At 43.5% G+C, this 9,228-nt stretch overlaps 1 protein-coding gene across 1 annotated transcript; it reads right to left on the bottom strand.

Moving 5' to 3' along the window:
* Positions 1–214: 214 nt before the first annotated feature.
* On the bottom strand, positions 215–8,057 carry LOC143297616 (monocarboxylate transporter 10-like). The gene is made up of 6 exons (XM_076610032.1): positions 7,802–8,057; positions 4,883–5,487; positions 4,026–4,389; positions 3,421–3,473; positions 2,806–2,968; positions 215–222 (listed from the first exon to the last, which is right to left on the bottom strand). The coding sequence occupies exons 1-6, from the start codon at positions 8,055–8,057 to the stop codon at positions 215–217; spliced, it is 1,449 nt and encodes a 482-aa protein (XP_076466147.1).
* Positions 8,058–9,228: the final 1,171 nt, after the last annotated feature.

The following is a 9,228-nucleotide window of genomic DNA, read 5'->3' as shown; positions in this document are numbered from 1 at the left end:
GCTTGCAGATTTATAATTCTTTTACAGGCAACATTTGTCACTGCACACATACACACACTTTTTGTGGACAGACATTAAATTAGAACGTTCATAGACAGTTAAATATTGCATATCTGAGTAATGTCATAGACATATAATATATATATTTCATTAAAAAAATTATATAATAAACATTTAAAACAAAAATATATTCTTCATATATCAGCTAAAACGTTCACAGGGCTGCAGTTGCCAACATGTGCTCTTCAACGAGAAGTAGGCTGTGCACAGTGAGTGGTGCAGGAAGCAGCCACTGGGTATTGCCCCTTGGTACTCAGCTGGTCCACACACTGACACACAGCCATGACCACCATTCTGGAAGCGGAAAGTCCTGCATGCTCTTTCCTGTCAGCCTGGCCGTCACGTGTAGATAGATGATGGTCCGTCATGTCTGAAATCAGATGTGAGCAAGGTAGAGAGAGTGAACGAGTCAGGAATGTTTTGCTTGGGTTTTTTTTTGTTTTGTTTGTTCCATCGTTTCATGTGCACTGTGTAAAAAAAAACAAACAACAACGACGACTGCACGTCGTTGTTGTTCAAAGTAAAAAGAAATACAAGTATGAACATTGCAGCTATGAGAATGTATCCACAAATTACGAATCATTTGTGTTCGCGCGTAAGCCGAAGGGATGAGGGGACCATGGGGATACAGTGTGTGTGTGTGGGGGGGGGGGGGGGGGGGGCTGGGGGAGGGGATGAGCGGGAGGGAAGGGGAGGGGGAGGAGGAGGGGGGTGATGGGCGGGGGAGGGGGGGACTATGAGTATGGAATCCTGCACGTGTAGACTCGCGCGCAGAATCATCGGAAAAGAGTACCAAAGAATGAAAGAATATTCCTAAAAACGTCCGTTCTCTCTCTCTCTCTCTTTCTATCTCTCAACTAAGAATATTTTGTTTTCTTGATTTAAGCCAAATAAGGGCTGTAGTTAGACTAGTGTCAATAAAAAGCGTCGGAAGCATCTCTCTCTCTCTCGCTCGCTCGCTCCATCTCTCTCCACCTCCCTCTCTGCGTGCATCAGTGTCTGTCACATACACATACGTTTTCATTGTATAATGCTTTTTGACATCATTACATAATTTGAATGAGCTGTTCATTCATTCACAAGATGAATGAGTTGATCATCAGTTGACGGTATCATTTTATAAGGATGATGCCAAAAGTTCATGGGTCAGAATTATACGAAAAGGAGGAAATGTGAGTAAAATGTGAACCCTGATATAAAAAAAAAGTGTCAAAATGAAATCAATTACAACACTTCAGCAAGTGCCTGCGATCTGGATGACAGGAGTGTAGAGAGTGGGACTGGGTTGCGGTAGGTGGGTAAGGGATAGTCCTGAAGGAGGAAAGGAGGGAGGGATAAAGAGATCTTCCATGACCAGTATCACAAATAGCCAAATGGTTAAAACGTTGGACTTTCAATCTGAGGGTCCCGGGTTCGACTCTCGGTAAAGGCGCCTGGTGGGTAAAGGGTGGAGATTTTTCCGATCTCCCAGGTCAGCATAAGACCTGCTAGTGCCTGAACCCCCTTCACAGAAGATCAAATACACACTTTAAAGATCCTGTAATCCATGTCTGCGTTCGGTGGGTTATGGAAACAAGAACATACCCAGCATGCACACCCCCGAAAACGGAGTATGATTTCCTACATAGCTGGGTAAATAAACAAAACGGTCATACACGTAACATGTTACATGTCTGTCTGAGTGTGTATGTGTGCGTGCCTGAAATCTGATTGAATGACACAGGAAACGAATGATGGGCGCCCAGTGGCAGCCGTCAGTCAGCCCTACCCAGGTAGGCAGCCTGTTGTACAAATGACCCCGTGTTTTTAAAGCGCTTAGAGCGTGGTCTCCGACCGAGGACAGGCGCTATATAAGTATCCACATCAATCATTTAATCAGTCAATCAATCTTCCATCATCCCCGTCGACCAGTCAGACTCACCAGAACAGGGAAGAGCAAGACCAGGGCGGTCACAGAAGTGTGGAGGATGTGACAACGATAAGCATTCCATCCACTCCATCAGCGCATGGTGGATCTGGTACAAGAAACACACACACACACACACACACACACACACACATGCGCGTACACACACGCACACACACACACACACACAAGTTATACCATATTACATAATTCTTTTGCTTCTTTTATTTTTCTTAATCAGTTTCCTTGTACGCTATTTTATATTTTCTTTTTTTTCTCTCTCTCTCACATATCTTTTCTTATGTTTATGAAACACAACCGCAGGAACATAAAAGCAGCAGTCACTTTTATGATGGACAACAATTACAACCCTTCATACCTACAGTCTTCCCTAAGGAAAAAAAAAATTATGTTGATCACTCATTTGTCATTCAGACAATTTTTGCAATGAACTGTGTGTGTGTGACGTACGAATAACGTAGTACGCATACACACACACACACACAAGCAGGCACGGGCGCACGCACATGCGCGCCTACCAGCACATAAGCACACTCATAAACTTGTGTACAGACGTACATATATTATCCACTTATTGCTTTCATTTGTCTGTTTTGGTTTAGTGTTATTAAAACGATATCTGGAGTTTCAGTCATTATGCCTATATACATATGTATCTCTCCCACCCCTCTCTCTCTGACATAAATACACATGCACACAGATGGAGAGGCAAACAGGCAAACATACAACAGACAGACACCTCCCTCCACCACACACACGGAGAAGAAGGAGGATGTCGGAAGCTGAGGGAGAGGAGAGGTGGAGATGATTTGTCTCACCATCTGGACGTCTTCCCTCTGCGAGGTCCCCGTCACGGGCATGCTGACTGGCTGGGGAGCCTGTGGAAACCGTGAAGACGTTGCCCGGATTCTCCTGTGGACAGTCTGCGTTCTTGGACAGGGCTTTTGTGGACTCTGTTGTCGCGCTCTGTGATTTTGCCTCCTGAATCGTCACAGTTTGCTTTTGATACGCGAAACATTACCATAATTATTTTTAAAAGTAGTAGTGGTAGATGTGATTTTTTGTTGTTGCCATAACAAAAATTGAATGCATGACAGCTGATTTTGTTTGTTTGTTGTTTTCTTGTGTGCTGTAATAGCAACAATAGCGGCATTATCAGCAACAGCATTCGTAAAAAAAATATCTGAAAAATGTCAGTCTTAACATTGTTTGCAAGTGCAGCAGCAGCAGCAACGCCAGAAAAGAATTTCATTTTAAAGATAACTTTGGCAAGCTGTAGAGCAATGTACCGTGGAGTTGCAAAAGGGAAGAAAGACAAACTCTGGTGTCAGAAAAAGAAAGATCAAGACATCGTCTCCCATATACTCCGCAACACTTACTGTTTTATGTCGTGGGATCAGAAACAAAAGAAGTGCACCAAGAACAGGGGTAACCCCTGCAGTGTGGAACGCCGCCTTGTAGGAACCCAGTTCGTCGTAACTCAAACCTGCGCAAAAATAGACGAACAGCTGCTGAACTGGTCATCACTTACTTTGGGAAGACTGTGACAGAATCGACCGAAAATTCATACCAACAGCAAACACAAAAAAAGTGACTCATCTTGAGGAGAGTTTATGCATAGTGGTTGCACGTCAGTATGTCTCGGCCCAGTGTGAAAAGATAAGCAGGAAAGCTGCTAGTGATCATGAAGGCTGTATTATATAGCTCGCAAAATCTGACCATGCTAACACAGCTCAAAAGTTAGTTAGTTTTAGTCGTTTCCCTTTGTTTTGGGGGGATTCATCGACGCTCACCTTTTGCCCCTGTGCAATGCCGCCAAAGTATAGTTTACATCAGGGCCGTATATCTGCTTCATGTCTCACAAGGCCTTTGCCTCAAGAGCTGCATTTATCCATCTTTTAATACGTTTCAGAATTCTGACCGACTGTTTTCATAACACGAGCTCTCATAAACTACATACCCATAGGACTAAACGATTTTGCACACACACACACACACACACACACACACACGCATGCACGCACGCACACAAACATACCAGCCAAAGGGGGTCCAAGAGTCATCGTTATCGACATGAAGCCAAGGAGGAAACCAATGGCCTGGGATGCTCCCCTCTTGCCAACCAGATCAAAGGCTATCGGTCCCACTAGACATACAAACACTCCGTCGCAAATCCCCATCACTACGCAGATGATGATGAGAGAGGTGAAACTGCCAGCGAAAGGGATGCAAAATGTGGACACCCCGAAGACCATGAATGATGCCTGGTCCATCCTGATGAGACTGAGCGACCTGTCAGCCAGCACCCCAAACACAATACGTGACACCCCAGATGTGATGCTCATGACCATTGGCAGCAAGTTACCGTCAGAGCTGGGGAAGTTGTCCTCTGTGTGCTTCACCTGCAACACAGACAGAACCCAGGTTGTCACACATCATATCTATATTGTTTCAAAAGATAGCTGGAAGTATTTCTATCATCTAAACGTCGCTGGAAAACGTCATGGTTTCACTGATCAACGCATTACTCACTCTAAACGCCATTTCGTATTTTAAAAATTGATGTTTTTTCCGGGTTTCCTTCGTAAGATGGTCGGGAATCCGAGCAAGAATAACGTGTCTTACTCCTGAAAGTGGTGTGCACGTTGTATATATGAAGAAACACTGATTGGGGAAAAGATGTTGAATATACCTATGTCACAGTATTAGATACATACACACATTACCAGAATTGATTAGAAATAAGTGCGACGTGATGTGGTCAACACTTCGTTTACCTTTTTAAAGATAAATGTACTAAACTTTATTTGTTTATTTCATTTTATTATTGCTTTTGATATGAACAATCACTATTCAACCGTCCTGGAACGTTAAAATTTTATGAGCAGTACTCACCAAATGTGTGAAAGGAACAAAATAGCCGAAGAGGGCCACAGCACTAGCGATCACCCACACAACGTAACCCCGGCTGTGCCAGATGGTGGGGTTCAGAAACTGGTGTTTCCTCTCCTGGCGCTTCCTGGTCTTTCCCACCTCCCCATCCTCTGACACTGTCGTCGTATCTGTTTCGGTCCGCGTCACTAAAGGTTTCCACGTCAGAGAGTACGGCATCAGCAGGAAAACCATACCACTAAGACAAAGCAGCGTGTACTTCAGGTCAACCTTTTCCAGCAGAACGGGCAGCACCAGAGAATAGCCGATGGTGAAGGCAGCACTGCCAAAAGTCACCATACCGTTCACCAGACCCATTCTCCTCTTGAAGTAGTGTCCCAAGATTACCAAGGACGGGGAATAAACAAGGGCAAAGCCTGTTCCTATCATCACACCGTACGTCAGGTAGTACATCATAACGTTGTCCACAAACGCACTGGACAGCATGCCAGCAAAGGCAAGGGCACCTCCGATGAAGGACACTATGCGGATGCCGAAACGATCGCTCAAGATGCTGGCCGCTATACCGAGCATGAAGCACAGGCCCGAGCAGACTGAACCCACCCATGCTGAAACACGAAAACAAACCACACGCAAACACGTAATTGTCATACTGAGTCACAGTCGGGTAACCATGATACAATGTGTTGTATTGTGTAGCAAACATTATTCCAAATGCACATGAAATTGTTTACTGTCAAGTAACCACCTCTGATATCTTAGGCCTTTTTCCCGTCAGTATATGAGAGGAATCATAGGGCAGGCTATAGACCTTTCGGGTAGTCTCAAATCTAAATGGATTTTCATAGCAGCATTGTCATCATCAAGGTTTATCGTTAGTCAGTGAAGACAAGTGTTCTAATATAATGTGGTCTTTCTGGCCATAGTCTATGTTTCAAGTCCATTGAAGCCTGTGGTCCACTGTATCTTTCTGATCTCATTCATCCTTACATACCCTCACGTCAACTCCGCTCTTCTTCTGACACCTGCATGCTTACGACCCCTCCCCCCCCCTCCCTGCTCGAACCGAAACGTATGGCCAACGCAGTTTTTCATGCCAAGCCCCCATTCTTTGGAATCAACTTCCACAGTCTCTCCGTCACTCATTTTCGCTGCAATCTTTCAAATCCAGACTGAAGACCCACCTCGCCGCCGCACCGCACCCCCCCCCCCAACCCCCTCGCGCCCCCCTGGAATAATTTTTCACAGCTCATACCTTTCCGTATGACTAGTTTCATAATTTGTTGGTTGTATATTTGATTGTGTACTATTTATGATTGTGTGCTGGGATTTGTGTGTGTGCGTGCGCGTGTGCTTGTGTATATTTTGGGTTTGCGTGTGTGTGTAGGGGGCGGGGGGGAATGAATAATTTATAAAGTTTGGTATCTTATGTTCAATTTTTCCTTTTTGATATTTACGTAAGTGTTATATTTGTAAACGTCTAGGGCTTATTTTCAAGATTAGGCATAAATGCTCATAATAATGATAATAGTAATATTCTCATGGTGACTCCAGAAACTGAAATCAATATCCCCCCTCTTTAATCCCGTTGGAAAATTCGAGACAAAATCTCATCATGCTGGCAGAGCGGTTGACTCGAGTCAAAATTTTCGATGAAGGCGGATTCATGGGGAATGATCTGAAGGGATATAGTAGCAGTCTTCAATCCAGAGCAATGCACACTCTCTCACGCTCAGCATACGGCTACTGTGGTCAGTAAAGATTCTAAACAGAACATTTTGGAGCACTGTATGCCTCTGCTGCTAATGTGGAAGGGGCAAATATGATAATACCGTGACAATGTGCGCACTCCAAAATAAATGAATAAATGTTTTAGATAGATATTGTAAATATCTAAAACCATGGAAGATGGTAAGTATGGTGTACGTGGATATTTGCAGATCATTTGTAAATAAAGCACCTCAGAGCTCTTGACCTGGAGATTGTACTTTGCGAATTATATCAAAACATCAAAAAGGACAAAGGACAACAAAAACAGCAAAACCAAACCAAAAGAAAAACCTTTCCAAGAGAGACAATAACCGAAACAAATTTTCATTTCACCAGGCAAATCAGTTAAACAAATTTACATGCTTTTTCTTATTAAATTAGAACCCAGGCCTGTTGTTTATTTTAAAAAAAAAGTAACATGAACACATCAAAAAAGAGTTGCTAGCAATAAAAGAAAAAGAAAGGGAGATGGAGAAAAAAGGAGAAAGTAATGAGAAGATGGTCTTTATATTCCGGTATCTTTTCATACGCGTCTGGTCCAGTGGGGAAGGGACGTTAGGACTCCAGTCAGGGCTTTGTGTGCGCCTTTTACTTGGGACTGCTACATTCTTGGGTTGGGGTGTGGATAAGAGGCGTAGGGGGAAGGAAAGTAGGGGTGGGGGAGTTTTGACAAAGGGAACGCCCAGTTGGACACGGAATGTAAATAAGGACAGGGGAGTTAAATACCAAACTGAAGCATATGCTATTTCCATCTTCCCACACTTGAACTGAAGATGCAAAGGAAACGAGCTCAGAAACGTCGCGAAAGAACCAATCCTCAGCCAACTCCAGCATCCTCTTCATTTGAACGTAACAAAGGAAATGGAAATGACGCAAAGCACAGCACAGCACTTGTTAGCTTGAGAACGACCTGAAGGTTAACATTATAAGGTGCGAATGTTTGCGCGTGGGGAAAGTGTGTGTGTGAATGTATGCCAGTGTTCCAAAACCGCCACTGGCAAATGTTACCTTAGTATACAAAACATACTTACATTTCCGAAACCTTTTCATCTCTCGTGTACATTTATACATATAGCTTTTTGATACTTCTGTATCCCAAACCTCCTCATCTCCCGCACTCATCCACACACATAAACGCATTTTCATACTCACATATCTTAAACGCGATCTGGTCTCCAGTGTACTTGTCTACCAAGGCCACGTAAAGAATGCCAAACGTGTTGATGCTGCTGAATATGGTGCCATTGGTGCACATGGAGGTGAGACACACCACCCACCCCCACCCTCCCTCTGGATGAACAAACTCCTTGTTTCTTGGTGATGTCTGTGTTTCGGCGGTGTCGCCGTTTTGGACACTGTCACTCGTGCACGTCTGGCTGTCGGCTTTGATCGTGGTTTCTGTGGTCATGATGGCTAGGAATGGGGAAGTTAAAGTTTTAGAAAATCATGTGAGGTACGGAGTTTGTGTGTTGTTGTTTCGTTCTGAATTCCTATCTTAAGAAAGAAAGCGAACTGAATTATGTTGTGTTTTGTACGGAGGGTTTCAAAACAATGGAATTCCCATGAAAGCATCGTGTTTATTGGAATGGAAAAAAACAACATTCAGCTCTTTCAAGTCTGGCCTTAAAACCCACCTCTTTCCAAGACAGCCTCCCTTCCCTGCCTCTTGTTTTCAGTTTATTCAGTCTAGAGTTATGCATGCATGTGACTGACTGGAGTGAAAGCGCTTTGGTTTGTCTCTGCACAAGATTCAGTGCTATATAAATACTAATCATTATCATTACGATATCTACCTTTCTGTTTATCAATGTATCTATCTATCTGGCAAGATAGCTGAGTTGTCAGATCGTTTGACATTGAAACCGAGTTTTGAGTTTGATATTGACAGCAACTACTCAGATTGCTTTGTTCTCTCAGGTTTGCGCATTATTATATCCTCGGCGTGGCAGGTTTTTGACCACTAACTTAACACTGCTGACCACTGTATGTTCTGATTCTATCATTTTGTGACGGTTATGCAGTATTCGGTTTTCTTGACAGGATTTGGCCCATTCATTAACTGACCATAACTGTCCACTGCTGACCACACCTGATCACTCCCCGAATGTTTCCATAATGCGGCATTTCATCATGCTTATGAAAGATTAATACTTCTTGGCGTAGTTTGATTATTTACTGACCAGTACTGACGACTACCCAAAAATGTGCAGCTTGCGTTTTAAACTTTTCTTTGTGCATCATCAGCACTTTCATATGCAATATCAGTACTATTTCACCGGTTTTGACCGCTGACCACAACTGACCACTCCCCAAAAGTGTGTGTATGATACGAAAAAAGTCTGCGGGAACACAAACCTGGGGAATATAGAAATAGGGAAAAAAGAGTTGGTGGTGTGGGGAATAGACGAAATGGCATACAGACCTGGGGGAACCTAGACCTGAAGGAATGAAGACCTGGGAGAACATAGACAAGCTCTGTATCCTGTCCATATATGTGGAACTGTCAAAGTGACAATAATTACTTCAAGAAGGTCAAACCACTGATTTGACACCATTTGTAGCTTAAATAACTATTTGAG

The sequence above is a fragment of the Babylonia areolata genome, chromosome 23, assembly GCF_041734735.1.
Source record: "Babylonia areolata isolate BAREFJ2019XMU chromosome 23, ASM4173473v1, whole genome shotgun sequence".
Taxonomy (NCBI): Eukaryota; Metazoa; Mollusca; class Gastropoda; order Neogastropoda; family Buccinidae; genus Babylonia; species Babylonia areolata.
The sequence above is the reverse complement of the archived record's forward strand: the minus strand, read 5'-3'. Positions and strand labels throughout refer to the sequence as shown.